Here is a 25,733-nt window from a genome sequence, read left to right as displayed (position 1 = left end):
TTTATTGCAGTGTTATTACATCAGTGTTAGAGTTCTCGTGTCAGCTCCCCATAGTACCCTTGATGGTGTCCCTCCTCTATCAGTCAAACGTAAAATATTGTCTGTCAAATTCTTTCAGGAAACTGCAAATGATAAAGATCATAATCTCTTTGTGTTGCTACCACCTATAGTCAGTTCTAATGCTTACTACTTGAGGAAGAAGTGTGGTTATATTGTTTCGATGATAGGTTTAAGAAATCAGCTGGATGTATTGAATCGTCAACAATTTCTATCGCCGAAATACTTTTTAACGTATATAGTTTAAATTGTTAAGGAAGTTGAACATTGCTGTTTTATTTTCCTTATACGAAGCAATTTTGTGACTTTTTTAATGTTCAACCTCATATGTAATTCAGTCGCTTCGACTGCAAGATTTGGTTTTTAATAAATGATCTATCCATCTATCTAGACGCTGTTCCTCCTCATGTACCATTATATGAAATTCTATATTTGAGGAGTAGCCAAAGTTCTTACTGCAATACTGGCATTGATTAGGCTTGAGACTTACCGTGAGTGAAGCTGCATATGTTTATCCAGGATACTCATCTGAGCGAAGCTCTTTACGCAGAATTGGCACTTGACCAGTATGAGAACGTACATGATGGGTTAGGGTCGACTGCTTCCTGAGGGCTTTTCCACAGAACTTGCATGTATACGGCCGTATTTTAGTGTGAGAAAGTTCGTGTTTACTGTGCGTCGAAAATTGTGAGAATGATTTGCCGCAGAAATTGCATACGTATGGCTTTTGTCCGGTGTGCGTTCTGAGATGGTTTGTTAGAGTCGTGCTTTGGGCAAATGATTTTCTACAGTACACACACACAAATGGTTTATCACCCGTATGGGTGCGAAGATGTGTTTTCAGGACTCCTGATTGAGCAAATCTCCGGCTGCAAAACTTACACTGGAAGGGCTTATAACCTGTATGCGTGCGGAGGTGAATTTGAAGCTTAGAATTGTGGGTGAATTTTTTGTCGCAGTACCGGCAAACAAATCTTCGTTCCTTCATAGTTGTATCCAGGCTTGTGGGAGACACCTCATCCATCTGTAGGAAAAAGTTACCGTTTTCTGATAAAATCACATCGCGGCCTTTAGTTCGTGTGTTTGGCATGTCGTTTGTAGAGGCAGAGGGTTGGTCGTGCTGAATTGGTCGGTCGCTTCTTTTCATCTCCTTTAATTCAACACTGACTTCGACAGTGGCGCTAGAACAATTTCCATCATCACTAGCTAAAGACGATGGGGATGGTTTAGAGGTTTTGTTAAAAGGTTTGTCTTTTCGTTGTTCTGTGTCGTAGCCCACATTTTCCTCCCGGCGTTCCGCAGAAGACACAGAGTTCATTTTACTTGGAAAAGTTGCAATGATTCGCTTGGGCATGTTGTGTTGTGAAGGATCTGAAAACGTCATTTGCTTGCCAGAAGGGCACCCTCCATAACCACTGTTGTAACTAGGTCCTCCTTTCTCCGAAGTTTCAAACTTCCTTTCTCGACCTGTCATCCAAGCGGGGTCATGCCAGTATTGTTGGGCTACATTCCACTCTGGGCGAAAGTTAAATGGATGCTTGGCCGTATTCTGATATGAGTTTTCATTTATCTTTTTTGTTATTTTAAATTGGCAAGGTGAATTCATTTCATATGCCAGTGTGATGTGAGCTGGAGGGTAGTGGCTGCTGCCATTAGTTTCGGACGATGGCCTATCATGAAGTGGGCCTCTTGTAAGGAATGGATCACATCGTTCAGTGGTCCCTCTGCCTTCAGACGAGTAATGCGGTGGTGGGAGTATGACTGAAGGAACTTCGCTTCCGGAAATACATGATCTGGGTAAAATGTTCTTGAGGATGTTATCATCACAACTTGTAGTGGAGTCAAAATAAGAAGGGGGTGCAGACTGAAAATCTTTACGAGTAAATATCTCATTCTTCTTGTATGGAACTTCCACGTCTCCAGTTATTTCGTTGCACGCTTCCTTAGGCCTTGGAATCTTTTGAAGGTAGAACGGGTTCGTTTTGTGAGGGTATCCAAGGTGGAAGGGCTTTTCCGGGCAATCTTTCTCCTTTTGGAGCTGTTCATTATCTTTACTCCTGTGAAAGTGAGCAGGGTCGTCAGATTCTACCCTCCGATGACGAGGTTGACGGCTTTTCCGTTTTTTACTTCTAACAGAAACGTCGTTTTGGGACTGAATTTGAATTTGAAAAGGGCCGTCTTGGCAAGCTGGTGTTTTGAATAGCTCAGTACTTGCAAAATGCTCGAGTCGATGCTCTTTGCGGTACGGTTCTCTTGTACAAGCATACGAAATGTCCGAATTCCGTTCAGATTCAGCAACCTCTGCTGAACCAGGAAGATCTTGATAAAATTTACCAACTAAAAGTCTCTTTTGTTCGTAAATTTTCACGGTTGGCTTTATAACAGATGATACTTGTTCGTAAGTAGAGTTACACGAGAACATGGGCTCAGACTCCACTTCATTGTGCCTTCCCGCTACAGAATGTAGCTTCTCAGTTTGGACTCCACGGTGAATGTGAGTAATTCGTGGGTGTAAAACACTGACTGAGGTATTTCTTGGCTCAAGACAGTTCTGGTTTAGAGGTAAGGTACTTTGTTTTCTTTGGGTACATTTCGTTTCAGACCTTTTCTCATGCGCGCTAGGCGCGAAGTTTATACCATGGGAATTTAGTGAAGGCGCGCACTTTCCGTGGACAGGGGTGGGCAACACCGGGATAAGGTTTAGGCTTTGTATATAATCAACATCAACACCTGATGCATTGTTTGTCACATGTTTTGGTTGTATCGTGCACCTGTAAACGTATGCATTTGTGTTACTTCTCGGACGATGAACAGATAGATCATAAGGACCATCTTCACCATCTTGTAGACCTCTGGCTGATTTGTGGCTTTTTGGAGAAAGTTGCTGGTTTACACATTTGGAATGTCTCCCTGGAACCCATATGTTTTCCTCACTGATGGTATGGTTTGTGCTGGTTTTGTTGCTACTATTGATTTCAGAGTCACTTATACCGCTGGGTTCAGATAAGCTGTAGTAACGTACAATTACCGGAGTACATTCGCCCATTTTGTTCATTAATCCCCAGAGAGATCTTATTTCCACGTCCTGTAAAAGGAAAAATAGTTCATCATTCTTTCAAGAAATAACTAATCGAATGAGATACCAGAATCAAATTTTAGTGCGTACTTTTAGAAAGAGAACAGATAACTCTTGCTGTTATCTGGATATTGGTTATGGCTGCAGTCTTATAAGGTATCGAGTGGTGTCGGAGGACTAAACATGCGGTGTCGAGAGGTTAGCTTTTTTAACAGGACATGAACGTGGAGATTACTTCAAGTCAAAATCCAGTCACATTCCATTGTATGCTTGTGTATACGAGGCATGCCGTTATACCGAAACAGTTTAAAGGTGGGGGGCGGATGCAGCGGTAGGTTTTACATACGAAAGCCGATACTTCAACCTATAGGACAGATGTATTTGTCATCTCTAAAGAACGAGATTGATTTTTTCAACTTCAAACAGAAAACAAAAGTTCCTAGAACTGTCGTGTTAGAAGCCTATAGGCAAACATACTTCAGGAAGGGGGAAAAGAGATCGTATGCAAGGTATCTGAAGACACTTGCTTTTAGCTTACTATAAAGCTTACTTATCCCAAGCAATATCTTAAAACGTGACTTGCCTTCAAAAGCTGGTTTTTTTTTTATTTCAATTTACTTCACAGTTGGACTTACCACTCCTGATGTTTCAAAGTAGAAGTGCGAACGAGTTGTTTGTAAATAGCAACTATACGAGGCGTATCTCGGGGTTTACCATGGTAACCGACATCTACCCTTTTAGTCCTTTTAGTCCCTTTCTCCCTTTCATAACGCAGCTTTGTGTACAAAATATTAAGTACATCAAAAAGGATTTCGTTCTCGTAACTTTCGAGACGTTGTTTTCTTGTTAAAATGGTTTTTATACACCTTTAGAAAGAATATCTGTTGAAGGATTTGACCACCTTACTGGAAATTTATAGTGCAAATTCCTTTAAAGTGCTTTTTGGAATGAGCATAGAGTTTTTCTGTATATTTACTGTAATAAACGTCACAAGAAAAATGGTCCTAAAGCCCTCCTAAAAAAGCTGAAATGTTCATACGTAGATAGAGCTTTCATGCTTTTCCATTGTAGTAAAGAAACTCTAAATTTTGAAACATCTTTGAAAAGATATCTTTTCTCAAGTGCACTTGTGATCAAGTGATTACGTACAGTATAGTAGGGTCGTAAGGAAGAGAGATTCGGGAAAGAATCGATTCTTGACGTGCGCAAACAAAATACCAGAAATGCCGACCAGCAGGCGTTAAAACAAGGCCGTCTGAAAGGAGATGCTCTTAGGGGAAGTATCACGCAAATTGGCTGTCATTTCAAAACCCAAAAATGTTTGTCTGTCAGCAGACATAGAAATAGAAATAAATGTAGAAAGAAATAATTGTCAAGTTTGTTATAATTTATCACCCCACTGCAATAAAACTGTCGATTAGTGCCTCTGGTTAAAGACAGAGTAGGCCGGTATGGATTGAAACTTGAAAAATGTTAGGCTAATGTTTTTCAAGTTCTCGCATTTTTGTTTCTAAAGTGCGCTAGAACAGATCACGAGTTGTTCCTTTAAAGAACTGAGTTGATTTCTTTCCTCTCGTAATTCTAGAATTATTTGGCAGCTGGTTGAAGGTCTTATCTCATCATTTTTAACAAAAGATACCAAAAACCCCATGATACTTCCCCTTTAAGGACAACCTCTTCTAGAGTTACATTCATTTGCGACGATACAGCAATGTTACTATATAGAGCCCTTATTGAACCATATTTTGATTATTGCTGTCCTGTGTGGGACGGTCTCAGCAACGAATTAGCTGACAAATTACAAAAACTTCAAAATCGCGCCATTCGGGTCATAACGAAGTCAGATTACTATTCTAGCGCTACCGCCCTACGCGGTAAGCTGGGATGGGATAATCTCTGTACCAGAAGGAAGAAGCAAAAATTGAAAATCATGTTTAAAACTTTAAATGGTCAGTCTCCGGAGTACCTGAAAGGCAATAGTGACAACAAATTGGCTCTGTCTAAGCCTCGTACCGATTTTTTGAAACGTAGTTTCTGCTACAGTGGGGCACATTTGTGGAACAGCCTTTCATCTAACGTCAGAGCCATTAGAACTTTTACTAATTTTAGAAATGAGATAGATCGTCATTTGTCCTCGTCGTACTCCCACACGGCAAACATGTAAATCAGTTTTAATTTTTGTCTTGTAACTGATGTTTTTACCGTGTCTAAATAAAGTTTATGTATGTATGTATGTATGTATGTATGTATGTATGTATGTATGTATGTATGTATGTATGTATGTATGTATGTATGTATGTATGTATGTATGTACGTATGTATGTATGTATGTATGTAAATTTAAGATAGAAAATGTAACACAGTTACTCGAGTTTCACGCACTAAGCGATCATCAGACTGTACCGTTGGAGTTTCTAGAGTTTTAATTTAAGGAGGGCGGTTGGAGCTATCTTGCTTCTGATTGGCTGCGTAGAATTTATTTTCATGCCTGCATTTTGTAATTAACTCAGATCGTTTATTGAGGAGGGTAGATTTGTCAGCAGATAGGATGCAGAGCTTCTCAGATAAGCACAAATTGCAGCGTGAGGGATGTCCGTGATATGGATTTGCTTCTTTGATAATGGACCATTTGATCGTGTAAGCGGTGCCATTATCCTTCTGGTCCCAGATGTATTTGGAGAGAACAGTGTCATATGAATGTTTGCGGTGGTTGAAGGAAAGCTTGTGGTTGTTATATCGCGTTTTGAAAGTATGCTCCGTCATTCCTATACTTTCATCCCTCACGCTGCAATTTGTGCTTATCTGAGAAGCTCTGCATCCTATCTGCTGACAAATCTACCCTCCTCAATAAACGATCTGAGTTAATTACAAAATGCAGGCATGAAAATAAATTCTACGCAGCCAATCAGAAGCAAGATCGCTCCAACCGCCCTCCTTAAATTAAAACTCTAGAAACTCCAACGGTACAGTCTGATGATCGCTTAGTGCGTAAAACTCGAGTAACTGTGTTACATTTTCTATCTTAAATTTATATTTCGCTATGCATGTTTTTGCATCGAGCACTCCTGCGACTGAGTGAAGCAATCATTGTATTGTTTCTTTGTTTATGTATGTATGTATGTATGTATGTATGTATGTATGTATGTATGTATGTATGTATGTATGTATGTATGTATGTATGTATGTATGTATGTATGTATGTATGTATGTATGTATGTATGTATGTATGTATGTATGTATGTATGTATGTATGTATGTATGTATGTATGTATGTATGTATGTAAGGAAAACATTAAAGACTTCAGAACACGCTTTATCTTGACAGATTATCCCGATAGTCTGGTGGACAAATTTCTCTCATAGAAGTTCACTTCACTGATATCGATAGAAAGGTAGCTCTAACACAGAAATAGAAATCGAACAAGAAAACTCTACCCGGTTTACGCAATAAATCATCAATCATTCCCAAATGCTTGAAAAACATTCTAATGGACAAATGCGGTATTGAATACAAAACCCGCTATCACTTGGAGTGATATTTAAGGAAACTCCCTTCATCATTTATAGAAAAGGAAAATCGCTTAAATAATGCATTTTTGTGAAAGCAAAACTGTAAAGGCGTTTATCGATACAATGGACACAAAACAGGAGTTGCGTAGGTCTGTCAACCCCAATTTAACAAGCCGGTAAGCGGTACAATTACTGTTTTGTCTATTGTATCCCGAGAAATCAATTTTCTTCATTTTCCTCCACCAGTTTGAAAGGGTTTCTAGAGAACAGCAAAAGAGAGAAAAATGTGTCTTTCTTACGGAGTCAATAAAAGATCGCAAAATAAGTGGACTGCGATAAAGTAAACATCATTATTGGAAGGTAAGTTTCTTTAATAGCGCCATGTAAAAATACAACGGACTTCTTTTGTTCATTGCCATCCTCAGCTTAAGGTCACAAAGAAATGAGGACTTTACGTTCAGGCACAACATTCTCCAGATCAGCTTTGCTCCTTTAAGTTTGGAGAAATTTCAACTCTCTGTTCACAAATTTGCATATTAGAAAACGTTTTACCTCACACACTGTCCGACCCTCTAATAATCATCAGACGAATATGGTTTAATGTTATGGAGAAATCATGGATTTACGTTCAGACAAGAACTTCTCCAGATGAGCTTTACTAAAACCAACTGTTCAGTGTATTTAAAGGAAATTTAACTTTCAGTTATAATTTAGATATAATAAGATTTCTAATCTCTGACGCTGTAGACCATTTCAATAGTCATCTAAGAATCTGAATACAAGCCAAGCATTTTTAAAATACAAATTCGGACCTCAAGTTCTCTCTCTTGCACTAATAGATGCGTTTTGCGATAACGTTATACTATTGAGGTTTCATATTTCCCTGAGATTTAAATTCCACAATCCAAATTTCTGACGATTGTAAAATGGTTTTCTCCAAAAGTAAAAGAGAGAAAAATGTGTCTTTCTTACGGAGTCAATAAAAGATCGCAAAATGAGTGGACTGCGATAAGGTAAACATCATATTTGGAAGGTGAGTTTCTTTAATAGCGCTATGTAAAAATACCTCCAACTTTTTTTGTTCACATAAGAGAAAACGAACAAAGAAAAAAGCACACAAACAAAAAAAAAATCTCGACAGAAAATTCCTGTCACATTTAGTGTCTTTTTCTCTTATAATTTGTCTATCAACAACTGACATGAACAGGCAGGGCCGTGGCTAGCATGAGGCAAGACGAGGCTCTTGCCTCCGTGGTTTAAGATATGGTGTATGAGAAAGAATGTCGTGTAGCGGGAAGCAAAATTCAGAGTTACCATTAACTTGGTGTCTGTATCACAAGAAGGCCACGATTTTACACTTGACAAAGACCGATTTTTAGAAGAAATCTTCTGCAAGAATCCCAAAAATAGTATTTCAGATATTATAGATCTCAAACGTTTCTGGGAGACCACGGCCCCTAACCATCCTTGATGCCGGCGCCTTCGTCGCTCGTGACACTCCTACGGTCCTGTAGCTACAAATGACTCTACAAACTGAGTGTTTATAAAACAATCGTATAATAAGCTGTCCGTTAAACTTTACCTTAACAATGCATCTTCAGTATCATGATATCCCTTTAACAGCCACGTTTCTGGTTTCACGGATCATTACCCATAGGAGAATCAACATGCCATTTTATGGAAAAAGCTGTTATCATTCCTCCTTCTTTTGCTAAGCTTTTTTTCGGGAATAAACTTAACAAATCGAATGTGGTTTAAAGTGGTCTGCACTCTAATCGACAACGCTATTCGTCTTCACAGTGGTCAAAATGTTGTGGACTCACGAGGCGCAGCCGAAGATCGAAATTTTGGGCGCGGTTAATGTTGACAAGACCTTTTCTTTCAAAACGTTAACCAATGGGTGTTCAACCTAGAGTCACGACACAACATACCCCTAGAGAAGCTCTACAATCCGCAATCCAGGCCTTATGAAGTCTCCAAATGGCTTATATGCAAATGTAAAATTCCAGAACAATTCACCTGATCACCAGAACTGCATATAGGCAGACCCAAGTAACAGCAATTTTTCTCCGTGACAAATTCTATTAAAGCACCACCTTCCTCCTTTTCTAAATTCCCAGCTGTATCAGCTTTCCTTTAAACGCTGCATTCATAAGATCTCTTGAGTAACATAATATCCGTTTCAAAGACACGTTTTCTGGTTCTACAGGTAATTGCTTATTAGAGATTCAACAAAATACCGTGTGAAAAATCATAGTTTATTCACACGTAGCTGGTTTTTGGAATTTTAAATTTGCTAATAGCAGTCATCATTGACTTCCTCAGCTTAAGGTCACAAAGAAATGAGGACTTTACGTTCAGGCACAACATTCTCCAGATCAGCTTTGCTCCTTTAAGTTTGGAGAAATTTCAACTCTCTGTTTACAAATTTGCATATTAGAAAACGTTTTACCTCACACACTGTCCGACCCTCAAATAATCATCAGACGAATATGGTTTAATGTTATGGAGAAATCATGGATTTACGTTCAGACAAGAACTTCTCCAGATGAGCTTTACTAAAACCAACTGTTCAGTATATTTGAAGAAAATTTAACTTTCAGTTATAATTTGGACGTAATAAGATTTCTTATCTCTGACGCTGTAGACCATTTCAATAGTCATCTAAGAATCTGAATACAAGCCAAGCATTTTTAAAATACAAATTCGGACCTCAATTTCTCTCTCTTGCACTAATAGATGCGTTTTGCGATAACGTTATACTATTGAGGTTTCATATTTCCCTGAGATTTAAATTCCACAATCCAAATTTCTGACGATTGTAAAATGGTTTTCTCCAAAAGTAAAAGAGAGAAAAATGTGTCTTTCTTACGGAGTCAATAAAAGATCGCAAAATGAGTGGACTGCGATAAGGTAAACATCATATTTGGAAGGTGAGTTTCTTTAATAGCGCTATGTAAAAATACCTCCAACTTTTTTTGTTCACATAAGAGAAAACGAACAAAGAAAAAAGCACACAAAAAAAAGCAAAAATCTCAACAGAAAATTCCGGTCACATTTAGTGTCTTTTTCTCTTATAATTTGTCTATCAACTACTGACATGAACAGGCAGGGCCGTGGCTAGCATGAGGCAAGACGAGGCTCTTGCCTCCGTGGTTTAAGATATGGTGTATGAGAAAGAATGTCGTGTAGCGGGAAGCAAAATTCAGAGTTACCATTAACTTGGTGTCTGTATCACAAGAAGGCCACGATTTTACACTTGACAAAGACCTATTTTTAGAAGAAATCTTCTGCAAGAATCCCAAAAATAGTATTTCAGATATTATAGATCTCAAACGTTTCTGGGAGACCACGGCCCCTAACCATCCTTGATGCCGGCGCCTTCGTCGCTCGTGACACTCCTACGGTCCTGTAGCTACAAATGACTCTACAAACTGAGTGTTTATAAAACAATCGTATAATAAGCTGTCCGTTAAACTTTACCTTAACAATGCATCTTCAGTATCATGATATCCCTTTAACAGCCACGTTTCTGGTTTCACGGATGATTACCCATAGGAGAATCAACATGCCATTTTATGGAAAAAGCTGTTATCATTCCTCCTTCTTTTGCTAAGCTTTTTTTCGGGAATAAACTTAACAAATCGAATGTGGTTTAAAGTGGTCTGCACTCTAATCGACAACGCTATTCGTCTTCACAGTGGTCAAAATGTTGTGGACTCACGAGGCGCAGCCGGAGATCGAAATTTTGGGCGCGGTTAATGTTGACAAGACCTTTTCTTTCAAAACGTTAACCAATGGGTGTTCAACCTAGAGTCACGACACAACATACCCCTAGAGAAGCTCTACAATCCGCAATCCAGGCCTTATGAAGTCTCCAAATGGCTTATATGCAAATGTAAAATTCCAGAACAATTCACCTGATCACCAGAACTGCATATAGGCAGACCCAAGTAACAGCAATTTTTCTCCGTGACAAATTCTATTAAAGCACCACCTTCCTCCTTTTCTAAATTCCCAGCTGTATCAGCTTTCCTTTAAACGCTGCATTCATAAGATCTCTTGAGTAACATAATATCCGTTTCAAAGACACGTTTTCTGGTTCTACAGGTAATTGCTTATTAGAGATTCAACAAAATACCGTGTGAAAAATCATAGTTTATTCACACGTAGCTGGTTTTTGGAATTTTAAATTTGCTAATAGCAGTCATCATTGACTTCCTCAGCTTAAGGTCACAAAGAAATGAGGACTTTACGTTCAGGCACAACATTCTCCAGATCAGCTTTGCTCCTTTAAGTTTGGAGAAATTTCAACTCTCTGTTTACAAATTTGCATATTAGAAAACGTTTTACCTCACACACTGTCCGACCCTCTAATAATCATCAGACGAATATGGTTTAATGTTATGGAGAAATCATGGATTTACGTTCAGACAAGAACTTCTCCAGATGAGCTTTACTAAAACCAACTGTTCAGTATATTTGAAGAAAATTTAACTTTCAGTTATAATTTGGACGTGATAAGATTTCTTATCTCTGACGCTGTAGACCATTTCAATAGTCATCTAAGAATCTGAATACAAGCCAAGCATTTTTAAAATACAAATTCGGACCTCAAGTTCTCTCTCTTGCACTAATAGATGCGTTTTGCGATAACGTTATACTATTGAGGTTTCATATTTCCCTGAGATTTAAATTCCACAATCCAAATTTCTGACGATTGTAAAATGGTTTTCTCCAAAAGTAAAAGAGAGAAAAATGTGTCTTTCTTACGGAGTCAATAAAAGATCGCAAAATGAGTGGACTGCGATAAGGTAAACATCATATTTGGAAGGTGAGTTTCTTTAATGGCGCTATGTAAAAATACCTCCAACTTTTTTTGTTCACATAAGAGAAAACGAACAAAGAAAAAAGCACACAAAAAAAAGCAAAAATCTCAACAGAAAATTCCGGTCACATTTAGTGTCTTTTTCTCTTATAATTTGTCTATCAACAACTGACATGAACAGGCAGGGCCGTGGCTAGCATGAGGCAAGACGAGGCTCTTGCCTCCGTGGTTTAAGATATGGTGTATGAGATAGAATGTCGTGTAGCGGGAAGCAAAATTCAGAGTTACCATTAACTTGGTGTCTGTATCACAAGAAGGCCACGATTTTACACTTGACAAAGACCGATTTTTAGAAGAAATCTTCTGCAAGAATCCCAAAAATAGTATTTCAGATATTATAGATCTCAAACGTTTCTGGGAGACCACGGCCCCTAACCATCCTTGATGCCGGCGCCTTCGTCGCTCGTGACACTCCTACGGTCCTGTAGCTACAAATGACTCTACAAACTGAGTGTTTATAAAACAATCGTATAATAAGCTGTCCGTTAAACTTTACCTTAACAATGCATCTTCAGTATCATGATATCCCTTTAACAGCCACGTTTCTGGTTTCACGGATCATTACCCATAGGAGAATCAACATGCCATTTTATGGAAATAGCTGTTATTATTCCTCCTTCCTTTGCTAAGCTTTTTTTCGGGAATAAACTTAACAAATCGAATGTGGTTTAAAGTGGTCTGCACTCTAATCGACAACGCTATTTGTCTTCACAGTGGTCAAAATGTTGTGGACTCACGAGGCGCAGCCGAAGATCGAAATTTTGAGCGCGGTTAATGTTGAGAAGACCTTTTCTTTCAAAACGTTAACCAATGGGTGTTCAACCCAGAGTCACGACACAAGATACCCCTAGAGAAGCTCTACAATCCGCAATCCAGGCCTTATGAAGTCTCCAAATGGCTTGTATGCAAATGTAAAATTCCAGAACAATTCACCTGATCACCAGAACTGCATATAGGCAGACCCAAGTAACAGCAATTTTTCTCCGTGACAAATTCTATTAAAGCACCACCTTCCTCCTTTTCTAAATTCCCAGCTGTATCAGCTTTCCTTTAAACGCTGCATTCATAAGATCTCTTGAGTAACATAATATCCGTTTCAAAGACACGTTTTCTGGTTCTACAGGTAATTGCTTATTAGAGATTCAACAAAATACCGTGTGAAAAATAATAGTTTATTCACACGTAGCTGGTTTTTGGAATTTTAAATTTGCTAATAGCAGTCATTATTGACTTCCTCAGCTTAAGGTCACAAAGAAATGAGGACTTTACGTTCAGGCACAACATTCTCCAGATCAGCTTTGCTCCTTTAAGTTTGGAGAAATTTCAACTCTCTGTTTACAAATTTGCATATTAGAAAACGTTTTACCTCACACACTCTCAAATAATCATCAGACAAATATGGTTTTATGTTATGGAGAAATCATGGATCTACGTTCGGACAAGATTTTTTCCAGATGAGCTTTACTAAAACCAACTGTTCGGTATATTTGAAGAAAATTTAACTGTCAGTTATAGTTTGGATATAATAAGATTTCTTATCTCTGACGCTGTAGACCATTTCAATAGTCATCTAAGAATCTGAATACAAGCCAAGCATTTTTAAAATACAAATTCGGACCTCAATTTCTCTCTCTTGCACTAATAGATGCGTTTTGCGATAACGTTATACTATTGAGGTTTCATATTTCCCTGAGATTTAAATTCCACAATCTAAATCTCTGACGATTGTGAAATGGTTTTCTCAAAAAGTAAAAGAGAAAAAAATGTGTCTTTCTCGCGGAGGTAATAAGAGATTGCAAAATGAGTGGACTGCGATAAAGTAAACATCATATTTGGAAGGTGAGTTTCTTCAATAGCGCCATGTAAAAATACAACGAACTTCTTTTGTTTACATAAGAGAAAATGAACCAAGAATAAAGCACACAAAAAAAAGCAAAAATCTCAACAGAAAATTCCGGTCACATTTAGTGTCTTTTTCTCTTATAATTTGTCTATCAACAACTGATATGAACAGGGAGGGCCGTGGCTAGCATGAGGCTACGGTCCTGTAGCTACAAATGACTCTACAAACTGAGTGTTTAGGAAACAATCGTATAATAAGCTGTCCGTTAAACTTTACCTTAACAATGCATCTTCAGTATCATGATATCCCTTTAACAGCCACGTTTCTGGTTTCACGGATGGTTACCCATAGGAGAATCAACATGCCATTTTGTGGAAAAAGCAGTTATCATTCCTCCTACTTTTGTTTAAGCTTTATGTCAGGGATAAACTTAACAAATCAAATGTGGTTTAGCGTTGTGTGCACTCTTATCGAGAACGCTATTCGTCATCACAGTGGTCAAAATGTCGTGCTGCGCCTCGTGAGTCCACAATATCAACGTCAAAGAAAATTTTTACAATAACCGTCAAAATTTCTGCGCGCTGAGTGACGCGAGCAGCGTTGTCTAGACTCTTATCGACAACGGAAAATTAGCCAATCAGATTGCGAGATTAGCAACAATTGTGGTAAAAAAAGGCATTTGCATTTACTCAAAAATTGTGAATGACTTTTTTTTAGGAAACCAAATACTCACTTAAGTAGCGTGAGTTTTCACTATCAACTCAGAAATCTGGATATAATTGGTTTCTTATCCCTCATCAACAGCCATCTAAAAAATACTGTCTTCAGTTTTAAAGAGTTTATAGGATTTTTAACCTTAGAAAGTGATGAATTTTAGTCATTTTTTAGTTAGTCCCTTAAAGTCTAGCGCCTTTACAGGAGCCCTGGGCTTGGGACAATGGGCAACCACTCCCCATGCTAGCAACGTCTCCTTACTTAATGCAAATCTTAGACAAGCATGTATTACACGTTTGGACCTCGAAAGTTGTTTGTTTAGATGAAAACTAATTCTCCCTTGGTGGTGTTAGACATATCTTAGGATCACATTGCAGTATTGGGTGAGGTAATTTTGATTTCATGTTCATCTGATCTGAGTTTTTGGCGCGTTTAACAAAGCCTATTCAAAACATAAAAGGAGAACAATGGTGATCATCCCATAGTCAAGACGCATGCTACAAAGATAAAATATAGTGAAACACAAAAAATTGACTTAAGTTAACAAAGCATAAAATTTGCGTAAAGCGCCTTGTAAAACAAAATCTCTTGCCTCGGCTGGAGACATGTTTGACGTTAATGGTGTTGTTTTTAGCGAGAAACTAAAGCTAGAAGAAGAAAACAAAAACTGAGGAGTGTTCGAGAACGTATAACAATGGACTCAAGTAAAACCAATATAAAATATTAAAGAAGGCCAAAAAGCACCGTGAACAAAAAAACCTAGAACATGGGTAATCGCAAAACCCACTTCTTCACCTTAAATGTTCTCTCAATCGAAACTTTTGGTGTAATTTGTAACATTAATTGGACGTTACGCAGGTTATTTGAAATTGCTCTAATTTAGTGTACTCGACCCCATAAAATCACAGCTTTAAATATTGCCGTGGTTAACTAGAGAACATCTAAAGGAAAGAAGCTAGATCCTTGGCAAAACTACGTACAGAGAATGTATCGAAATAACTCTCAAGAAGTCCAATGAAGTATATGTTCAGAAATTGCAGGAAAATCGCTCAATAAAAATTGACTAAAATAAAGTAAGCATACTATGGACTTTGTACTTTAAGATTGTATTTTAAAGCTAGTTTTATTTCAAAGCACTAACGAACTCCAGAGAATTAGCGCTATAAAAATTATTTTGACTTTTTCCATTATTATCCTTCTCCTTCTTATTATCATTGTTATTATTATTATTATACTTTGAAGAGTGAATTTCTATAGAGCTTTGTGAGAAAGTATGGTGGAAGGCTCATATAAGAGAAAAATCACCAGTAAAACAAAAATCACGGTGAACAAATCAATGCTAAAATCGAAAAAGGAAGACTTCTCACCTTAAGAATTTCTACTTTTCAAATGAGTTTTGAAGTGACTTCACACCCACCACATTGGCAAGCAATCATGAGCCCTGCAATCGATGGCCTCTTGAAGTGTCTTAACGGCCTCTTTAAGGTAATATAGGCAAACCCAAAAGAGGCAATTTTTTTTTTTCAGTTACTAATTCTTTTGAGGGACCACCTTCCTTCTTGGCTAAAATCCTAGTTGAATAAAATCTCTTTTTAACGCTACCTTCATAATGTCTCTTGAGTAACATGATATCTCGTTAAAAGCCACGTATTATGGTTCTACGGGTAGTTGCTTATTAGAGATTCAACAAAAGACCATGTGCAAAGATACCTTATTCCCACAGCATATATTACACGTTTGGACCTCGAAATTTTTTTTTTTTTATGAAAACTAATTCTGCCTTGGTGGTGTTAAACATATCTTAGGATCACATTGCGATATTGGGTAGGGTAATTGTGATTTCATGTTCATCCGAACTAAATTTTTGGCGCGTTTAACAAGGCCTCTTAAAAACATAAAAAGAGGGCAATGGTGATCATCCCATAGTCAAGTCTCGTGCTTTAAGTAAAAATCAATAAAAAATATGTAGAAAACCTACCAAAAATGAAACACACAAAATTGACTTAAGTTAACCAAGAATAAAATTTGCCTAAAGCGCCCTGTAAAACAAATTCCCTTGTCTCGACTGGAGACATGTTTGACGTTACGGTGTTGTTTTTAGCGAGAAACTAAAGCCAGAAGATGAAAAACAAAAAGCTGAAGAGTGTTAGAAAACGCGTAAAAATGGACTCAAGTAAAACCAATACAAAATTTTAAAGAAGGCCAGAAAGCACCGTGAAAACAAAAAAACGCTAAAAACTGAAACATGGGTAATCGAAAAAAACCAATTCTTTACCTTAAATCTTTTCACAATTGAAACTTTTGGTTTTAAGGTTAGGTGTAATTTGTAACATTAATTGGACAAAATGCGGGTAATTTGAAATTGCTCTAATTTAGTGTACTCGACCCCATAAGATCACAGCTTAAATATTGGGCCCACCTTGTTATTAAGGACGGAAACTAGATCCTTGGAAGTGAAGAATATGTTTAGAAATTGCAGGAAAATCGCTATAAATATTTATTGTCTTAAATAAAGTAAGAATACTATCGACTTTGTACTTTTAGATTGTATTTTTAAGCTAGTTTTTTTTTTCCAAAGCACTAACAAGCTCTAGGGAATAAGCGCTATAAAAATTATTTTGACTATTTCCATTATCATCCTTCTCCTTCTTATTATTATTGTTATTGTTATAATTATACTTTAAAGAGTAAATTTCTATAGAGCTCCACGAGAAGTTATGGCGGACGGCTCATATATAAGAGAAAAAATCACCAGAAAAACAAAAATGACGGTGAACAAATCAATGCTAAAATCGAAAAAGGAAGGCTTCTCACCTTAAAAATTTCTACTTTTCAAATGAGTTTTGAAATGACTTCACACCCACCACTTTGGTAGGCGAATATGAGCCCTGCAATCGTAGATCCTGGCACCTTGAAGTCTCTTAACGGCTTTTAAGACAACATAGGCAAACCCAAAAGGGGCAATTTTTTCAGTGACTAATTTTCTTGAGGGACCACCTTCCTTCTTGGCTAAAATCCTAGTTGTATAAGGTCTCCTTTAAACGCTGCCTCCATAATGTCTCTTGAGTAACATGATATCTCGTTAAAAGCCACGTAATGTGGTTCTACGGGTAGCTGCTTATTAGAGATTCAAGAAAAGACCATGTGCAAAAATACCTTATTCCCACACAGGATCCGAGATTAACTTTTTTAGGCAGGCGCCAACTGGCGACTGAATCTTTTTTTTTCAGTCGCCATATGGAAAAATGTGGTCGCCAAAAAGTGTCAATAACATTTTTCTTTTGCAGTAAAACACAAACCAAACTTTTTGGTTGCCAATTTTTCTCTAAGAATCAGAACAAAGAGAACGCATTTGGGGCAGCCATGGCGATTTTTCTGCTAACGAATAAGATTAAATTCAAACACGCTGATCGTAGCTGTGAAACGTTGTGGTAGATTTATAACAACAAGAAAATCGGTTTTATACTTCAAAATCAGCGGAAAGGTAAAAAGTAAGTGACCAATTGGCGGGCGGCTTTGAATTTTATTTTAATCGATTTGGCTGAAAATCAAAGTTATTGTTTGTATAATGATCGTGGCATGAAATAGTTAATCGCCCGTTGGCGACCAGTTGTGAAATTCTGGTCGCCAGTGCAAAATTTTCAGTCGCATTGGCGACCAGGAAAGCGCAATTTCAGACCCTGCCACAGCATATATTATAAGTTTGGACCTCGAAAGTTTTTTTTATATAAATATATATATATGAAAACTAATTCTCCCTTGGTGGTGTTAAACATATCTTAGGATCACATTGCGGTATTGGGTAAGGTAATTTTGATTTCATGTTCATCCGATCTAAATTTTTGGCGCGTTTAACAAGGCGCTACCTTCATAATGTCTCTTGAGTAACATGATATCTCTAAAAAAAGCCACGTTTTCTGATTCTTCGGGTAGTTGCTTATTTAAGATTCAAAAAAAGACCATGTGCAAACACATTCATTCACACGTTATTATTCTCTTCCTGCCTTCCTTAGATTAAGGTCACAAGGAAATTAGGGCTTTACCTTCAGGAAAAAATTCTCCAGGTGAACTTTTCTGAGCTTTTCTTTTCATTTAATTAAGTTTCGAGCAAGTTTAAATTTTCATTTCATAAATTTGGATGTAATAAGATTTCTTATCTCTGACACTATATACCATCTAAGAATCTGAATCCAAGCCAAGCATTTTGAAAATACAATTGCGAAGCTCAAATTTGCTCGGTTTTAGGAAAATATAGTTCGTTCTCCTGCAATAATAAATACGTTTTACGATAACGTTACTGAGGTTTTACACTTAATATAAATTTGTATCCTCTCCCACTATTCATGCCAGCGACGTTTCCTAGCCTAATGCGAATCCTTAGCAAGTATGTACTACACATTTGGACCTCAAAATTTGTTCGTTTAAATGGTATATCTTAGGATCACAGCATTCCGATTTTATACCTCAGTCTGAGCCGTGATTTTGATTTTATCTGATCTAAATTTTTGGCGTGTTTTGACAAGATCTTTCTAAAACATAAAAGATAAATTAATGGTGATCATCCCTAAGTCAAGAGGCATGCTACTAAGTAAAACCAATACAAAAGATTTCGAAAACTTACCAAAAGTGAGACACAAGCATAAAATTATCTTGCAATATCTTGCTCCGGCTTCAGATATGTTTGACGACAACTTGCTCGGTTTAGAGAGAACCTACCGATAGAAAAAGAGAAAGAATCCAAACGTTAAGAGGTTTAGAAAACTATATAAAAATCATAACGGAAAATGGACTCAAGTAAGACAAATATAATATTTTAAAGAACCCAAAAAGTACCGTAAGAAAAAGGCTATGACTACAAGATGTTTAATTGCAAAAACGAACCCTGTCGTCTTAACTAACTTTTGGTTTTAGGGTTAGGTGTAATTTGTAACGTCCAAATTGGACGTTACGTAGGTAATATGAAATTGCTTTAGTTTAGTGTACCGTATGACCCCATGCATAAACGCACAGCTTTAAATATTGTTGTGGGTAAAGAGAGGCATATCTATCTTTATCTCTTACGGCTTTTGAGTCGATTTTGAAATTCCCGAACAATTCCTGCTTGTTACTATAAAATCCCAATTGAGTCAGCTGTCCATTCAGGTCCATTGTCCCGGGATTAACCTGATACCCTTATGCGGCCACGTTTTCTGATTTTATTGATGGTAGCTTATTAGAACTTAAACAAAAGACAACAGGCAACAGGTTATATTATTCTCTTGATAATATTAATTAAAACCGCGTAGCGTCTTGTTCATTATATAAATGGTTTTGGTATACTATAACGCTATTAAGTGCCGTTGATATTCACCGACGTTTCGATTTCGGCAGTGCTGCCTTCTTCAGGGTGGCATGCCACCCTAAAAAACCTAAAATTACTTTTGGACTAAAATGCTTTGAAATCGTCTGGCAGAAAATCCCAACTTCGACTGTTTTCTTAAAATGATCCTACACAATAAGGCGTCGGTAGCGCGGGGGAATGCAACCAACTAACCCTAACTCCTTCCACCAGTGAACTAAACCCTAACTGAAAAACAGTTTTTGAGTTTAAAAATCTACGTATCTGTTATTTTACTTTTCATTTTGATTTTTTGTTCGCTTTTTTCCCCTTTAATGTCTTGGGCGGGTATTCTAGGGAAGTGAAACAGGCACTCAAGAAGCTAGTTGGTGATAGAAGCAACTCAGTAGCATTCAAGATGCAAAAGTCAGCGACAATCAACGCTTGACGTATTAATTTCTTTATTTACGTTCACTTGGATAAAACCAAAATGTGATCCTCCACGGGAAAACAGGGAAAAAGGTGAACGCACGGGCACGCCACATTGACAAGCTAAATGATAGGCAGTGAGTGAAATGAGACGCCAGCATCTGAGCAGTGTGTCAGAATGCACGATAAAAACAAAGGTGCGTGTTGGATCGGACAATGAAGTGTGTCAAGCACAGCACCGGGTGAAATGGCACGCCAGCGAGTAAAATGGCACGTAAGTGACCAACATGACATGGTAACCGTGTCTAAGATTTTGAATTTCATTCAATTTGCTGTTCTCCGGTGTCTTGTCAAACAATCGCAAACTTGATCGGCACGCGAGCTGTGTTTCATCCAGCGTTATAACATAGCTAGTTAATTCGTGTAATCAAATTCAATTGCGCGAGCGTGCTTCATATTCCCATCTGCACGCTGATGACGTCAGCAAACAAATGCCTCAAGAAGAAAAATTTCTCCGTGAATAACTTCGGCATTTTGCATTCAAAATGGGGAAAAACTTCAGCAATAAGTTTAACTACAGATGGCAACAAGCAAACAAGCTGATGAAGAAGATCTGTCTACTTTTTCTTTGGGATTGGAGATTTTAACTCTCGAAAAAAAACCTAAAGAAAAGGAAAAAAGAACAAGCAAGGCCCGTGTCATCGTGTCTCGCAAAACTATTAATTTTCAGACGCCAATTTCGCTTTCTCAGAGGGAAAACACACCTATTCGAAACGATAAACTCAGAGAAAAACTGCTAAGAAATACTCGACAGTTTTAACAGCGGAAATCCGATAATAAATGGCGAAGAAATTGTGCTTCAAGGACAAATTGTCGTTTTATCCAGTCGACGAGAAGGCGGACATCTCACGCAGATCATTATTTAAGCCACGGACTTTCTTGGTATTAAATGTTCGAGTACTTGCAATTGTAGGAAGCCAATTCACAAGAAATTACAGGTTTGATTGTGAATTTGTACTTAAGCTTAAATACTTTTCTAATTGACCAAGTCTTCGTATTCCTAACAGTTTTTTTTTTTTTTGAGAAATTTTTGAAAACCGTGCTCTGCACGCGGGTTCGATAACTTTTACTTCAAAATGGACTTGCAGTTCCTTCAATTCGCTTGGGCGTTTATCGTCTCGGATTAAAAGTTGTACGCCTTTGCTTCTTAGAACAAAGACTTATCTGAATAAATTTTTCATTTAGGAAAGCTTCAGTTCTCCGTTTTCTTTCTATATTTTCATTGATGAAACGTGGCAACTGCGTAAATCTTGCGTAAACAAACACATGTCCTCGCGAGCGGAAAGAATTCTCCCATGTAACGCGAGGATCAAATTTTCAAGTTTGTTGTTTGAAAAATTTTTACTGAATTGACAACCAGTGTATTTTATTCGATAATTAGGAACTTTAACTGATTTGAAACCAAAGGGGTGTTGCTTTTTTTACCCTGTAAGTTATGTTTTTACTTTGCACATTGGGTGAATGTTTGGAACACCTCTGGTCAACCTAGAATCAACGGGTTAAACTACGCGTTGAAAATGTTATAACACAATTGATTCATGCGTCAGCTGTGCGTTCATCGGGATTTCTCAAACTCATTAATAATTCATGAAGAGAAAACAAAGGAAATCACTACCGTGAAGGAGGTTTGGAAATGTGATCTTAATTATCATAAAATTTTGTGAACTTTTGCTTCGAATTTCTCCAAGAATTATCAATAGTTTGAGAAGCTATGTCAAACACTCGAAAGAGTGTTTCCTCCTATTTCCAAACACCTCGAAGTTGGTGAAAAAAACTCGGCAGCGCCTAGTTTTTCCAACCTACTTCTCGGTGTTTGGAAATCGGAGGAAACACTCTTTCTTGTGTTTGATCTATTACATGAAGCACTTGGGAAGTTTGGAGAGCACTCAAGAAGCTAGAGTTGCTCTCGGATACGCCTCGAGCAACTCGTACGCATTTTTCGTGCTCTCCAAACTTCCCGCGTGCTTCATATCTCGATGAAGCACGCTGACGCATGAATCAATTGTTAAGTATAAAAAAAATAAACATACGCTAACTTTAGAAACAATTAAACCTTCTTCACATGTTTTCGACAGTACTAGGGAGCTCTTTTCAATCGAGTGTGAAACCAAAATTATTCAATTCATCTTTATTAGACGTTCTTTAACGCGAAATAAACTAACGAGGGCTACGAGAAAATGTGAGATGACTCGTGTGCCCGTTTCAGCAAACATAAAACGCAAAAATGAAAACTTTGAAAAGAAATTACCCTAAAAATCCGAGTTAATGTTGTGAATGAAATTAGAATCTGAAAAAAATATTTCCTTCGGGGTCGAGTGTTAGCGATAAGATCGATTCATTGGAACAAACGTAAACGCCGAAAGTTTGCATATTCAAACCAACAACAACTGAGTACCGCAACGCTAAACGCATTTCTTATATTTTTACCTTGGATAAAGCCAAAATAGCAAATTCAGCACTCGGGTTTTAGCAAAACTGAAAGCCCCTTCCGATGTTACAAAAACGTTGGGAAAAGCCGTCGTTTGGATGCAGAACAGGAACTGCCCCGGGAAGATTTCGGTCACGTGCTAGGCAACCAAAATCGTTCACGTGTATCAAGTCTCATCCGGTTACGCGGCATTGAGGGAGGAAATTTTTCGGCGGTTCTTGGAAGGAAAACTGGACGGTTTCTGCTTGTTATTCAATCGCCACGGGAACTGCAGTGTCTTTCCACTTTATAAACCCAGCTTCTTTCATTTAAAGCTGTTCTAAAACCTGGAAACACTCTCTTTTGTGTCAAGATGTTTTGTCCATTGGCAATTACGCAAAACCACTAAAAGTAAAAGAATGAACGTACACTTCGACGTTTGCGTTGCCTTCCAGTGCGAGTGAACTTTAATTTCTTTTTTGCGTGTTTAATAAACAAATAACTGTAGACATAATTTGAAATACTTCATTCTTTGGTCACTCACAGAGCGCTTTGGTTTTGTCATTAAAGTTTTCTGTATATTACACAAAACTAGCATCTTAATATAGCAAAATTAATAACTGTGTGATCGGAAAAATGTTTCGTCCAATTTCTGTGGAATTGTTGAACAAATGGAGAGAAATGTAACAAAACAGTAGGAATTACTTTCCTTTGTCCTATTGCAGCCCCAAGTTGCGCGATTGTACGGCCTGGGTAAAATATTTGCAATAAACGAAGCTGAGTTCAGCAGCTACGTTGTTGAACTTTATAAAAATATTAAAGTATTTTCGGTCCGCCTGTTGCGTGACACTGTAAAATACAGTAATGCAGATCATTTTCGGTAAAACGCTTTTAATCTTTGAGAAAAATGAAACTTACAGGCCAGCATACTATTTTGGTCTTCTACTCAAAAGGTATTTTACTAAAATGCCGCGAAACATACGCGACTATAAAGCCGCAAAAATGCCGAACTGATACCGAATTAACCGCTGGATAAAACAATCCGCTCTTAGAACAACTGGCGCTTGATGTCAGTTTCTGATGCGTGTATATTTCAGAGATTTTTGTATTTCGATTTCATACTAACGTAAATCTATTATTGAAACCTCGTAAAGAGCGTTAACTCATACCGAGACAAACCTGTGACCGTATTGTGCTTCGTGCCCCGGCTTGCGTCGATGTTAAGTGACGTCGGCAAACTGAAAGCCGGGTCTGAAAGAATTGATGAATCCTTTGTGCTTGCGTTGTATGACACGAAGTCTGCTAATGTACTGTGCAATCGATATCAGTGCTTGTTTTGTCTGATTTAGCACCGACGGCAACGTCTTCTTCATCGAAGGTGGATAGTTTGAAAACATAACCTCGCAGCAACAGCTAGCTGAACGCGAAATCCAAATATCTAATCCCTGGGAACTGAAATTCACAGAAACAGCTTGCCAAACAAGAAAAGACAAACGTGACTCTTTGAAAGTCACGAAAGAACAACGTAAAATTTTACTCAGCGTGTTTTACTTACCGATAGTAGACCCGCAGAAAATTTTTAAAGGATGATAGTAAACCTTCAGGGAAAACAGAACCCCAGCCAACGGTTGAAAATTTCGAGGACACACGAATCACCACGTGAGCCGAGCGCGTCGAAGTCCGGGCAAACGTAAGCAAACGCCGCATAGCTAGCGAGGCAAATGTCTGCCAACGGTTGAAAATGCCGAGGACACACGAATCACTACGCGAGTTAACGCGTCGAAGTGAGGCAGAACGTAAAGAAGCGCCTCAGAGCGAGGTAACTGTCAACTTCGTTCCCAGGGTCTCTCATCTTTGCGCCCTAGCGAGAGAGAGAGAGAGAGACCCTAGTTGGAGCTGGTCACGTGACAGCACACGACAAACTTCTCCCCAGTCGGGATACACTCGCTCAATTATTTTATTCGTAGAGCCGATCAGAGATTTTCAAGCGGGTGCGATTTAAGCAAGCGAAATGCGAGAGATTTGGCGCAGTTTCATGCCGTCTGCAAAAATCGTATATTAAGTACGAGCTAGAGAATCTCAAACGGTCAATGAAGCAGAGGTTTATCATAAATTCTACTAGAAATACGTGGCTCGCAAGCTGGGGCTGGGTGGAAAGCCCTCTTTACTCGTATTGTAGCATCAAACGAGGAGATTAAAAGGCGCATAAGATTTTTTTTTTTTTTTTGATGAGCATAGTGTTTTCGTAGTTCCACGGGCTAGTTTGCGGTTGAAAATCTATTTCTGTCGCGACGTAATGTACCACAGACGTGCAGCGCTGTCGTGTTCGATGAATTAATTTCCCACGGAAAATTATTTACCGCGGCCACAAAACGTGTAATTTCTTTAATGCACTCTTTCACAAAAAAGATTTCTAAAAGAAAGGGAAAAGATTCTGGAGAGATAGTTCTGTATCCAGTGAATATTGATGAACATTGCAGTTGAAATTTGATCATGCACGCATATTTTTTTCGATGTATGTAAATTTTTTTCAGACGACGCCAGACAATCTGACGTCATTCATACTTTGTTTGCGCACTGTTGCCAGGCAACAGCACGGACACCTTACCGGAAATATATAAACACACATACATATATACTAGAAATACGTGACTCGCAAAACCTCGCGATGCTGGGGCTGGGTGGAAAGCCCTCTTTACTCGTATTGTAGCGTCAAACGAGGAGATTAAAAGGCGCATAAGATTTTTTTTTTGATGAGCATGGTGTTTTCGTAGTTTTGCGGTTGAAAATCTATTTGTGACGCGACGTAATGTACATCGGGCGTGCAGCGCTGCCGTGTTCGATGAATTTATTTCCCACGGAAAATTATTTACCGCGGCCACAAAACGTGTAATTTCTTTAATGCAATCTTTCACAAAAAAGATTTCTAAAAGAAAGGGAAAAGATTCTGGAGAGATAGTTCTGTATCCAGTGAATATTGATAAACATTGCAGTTGAAATTTGATCATGCACGCATATTTTTTTCGATGTATGCAAATTTTGCTCCAGACGACGCCAGACAGTCTGACGTCATTGTGCGGACACCTTCAAAGATATAAACATATACACATATATATATATATATATAAATATATTTTTCGCTCGAATTCGCGCGGCTTAGCTCCGCTCGGGCCGGCTCGGCCCGACAAATTTATTAACCTCGCTTCGCAAGGAACAACTTGAACCGGAGTAATTTATCTACACCAGTTGGAACTGATTCCATGAATTCTACCAGATATAGCATTTATTCAAGCTTAAACTGCGGTAATAAGTGCATCTTTTGCTCTATAAAATGAAATGCAGTTCATAAAAAAATCTTTCAGTAACCGCATTATAATTCATCACTCACAAGAAAATACCAATACATTCTTCTTAGCTTGTTAACAGTAATCT

General features: G+C 38.0%; 1 protein-coding gene across 2 annotated transcripts; it reads right to left on the bottom strand.

Moving 5' to 3' along the window:
- LOC146455142 (uncharacterized) lies at window positions 1-23,984 on the bottom strand. Of its 2 annotated transcripts, XM_085094590.1 has the most exons (4): window positions 23,857-23,984; window positions 23,471-23,753; window positions 18,710-18,800; window positions 1-3,142 (listed from the first exon to the last, which is right to left on the bottom strand). In XM_085094590.1, exon 4 carries the CDS (start codon window positions 3,110-3,112, stop codon window positions 569-571), a length of 2,544 nt encoding a protein of 847 aa, XP_084950716.1. In that variant the 5' UTR covers window positions 3,113-3,142; window positions 18,710-18,800; window positions 23,471-23,753; window positions 23,857-23,984; the 3' UTR covers window positions 1-568. The 2 variants fall into 2 exon arrangements, with proteins under 2 accessions (XP_084950716.1, XP_084950715.1); XM_085094589.1 differs by having other exon boundaries at window positions 23,471-23,964.
- Between the last annotated feature and the right edge of the window lie 1,749 nt (window positions 23,985-25,733).

The sequence above is a fragment of the Pavona decussata genome, unplaced genomic scaffold (assembly GCF_977016875.1).
Source record: "Pavona decussata unplaced genomic scaffold, jaPavDecu1.1 SCAFFOLD_285, whole genome shotgun sequence".
NCBI classification, from domain to species: domain Eukaryota; kingdom Metazoa; phylum Cnidaria; class Anthozoa; order Scleractinia; family Agariciidae; genus Pavona; species Pavona decussata.
This window is presented reverse-complemented; position numbering and strand designations above follow the sequence as displayed.

Coding starts and splice junctions, on each gene's coding strand:
- LOC146455142 (XM_085094590.1), bottom strand. CDS start 3,112: ATGAACAAAATGGGCGAATGTACTCCGGTAATTGTACGTTACTACAGC.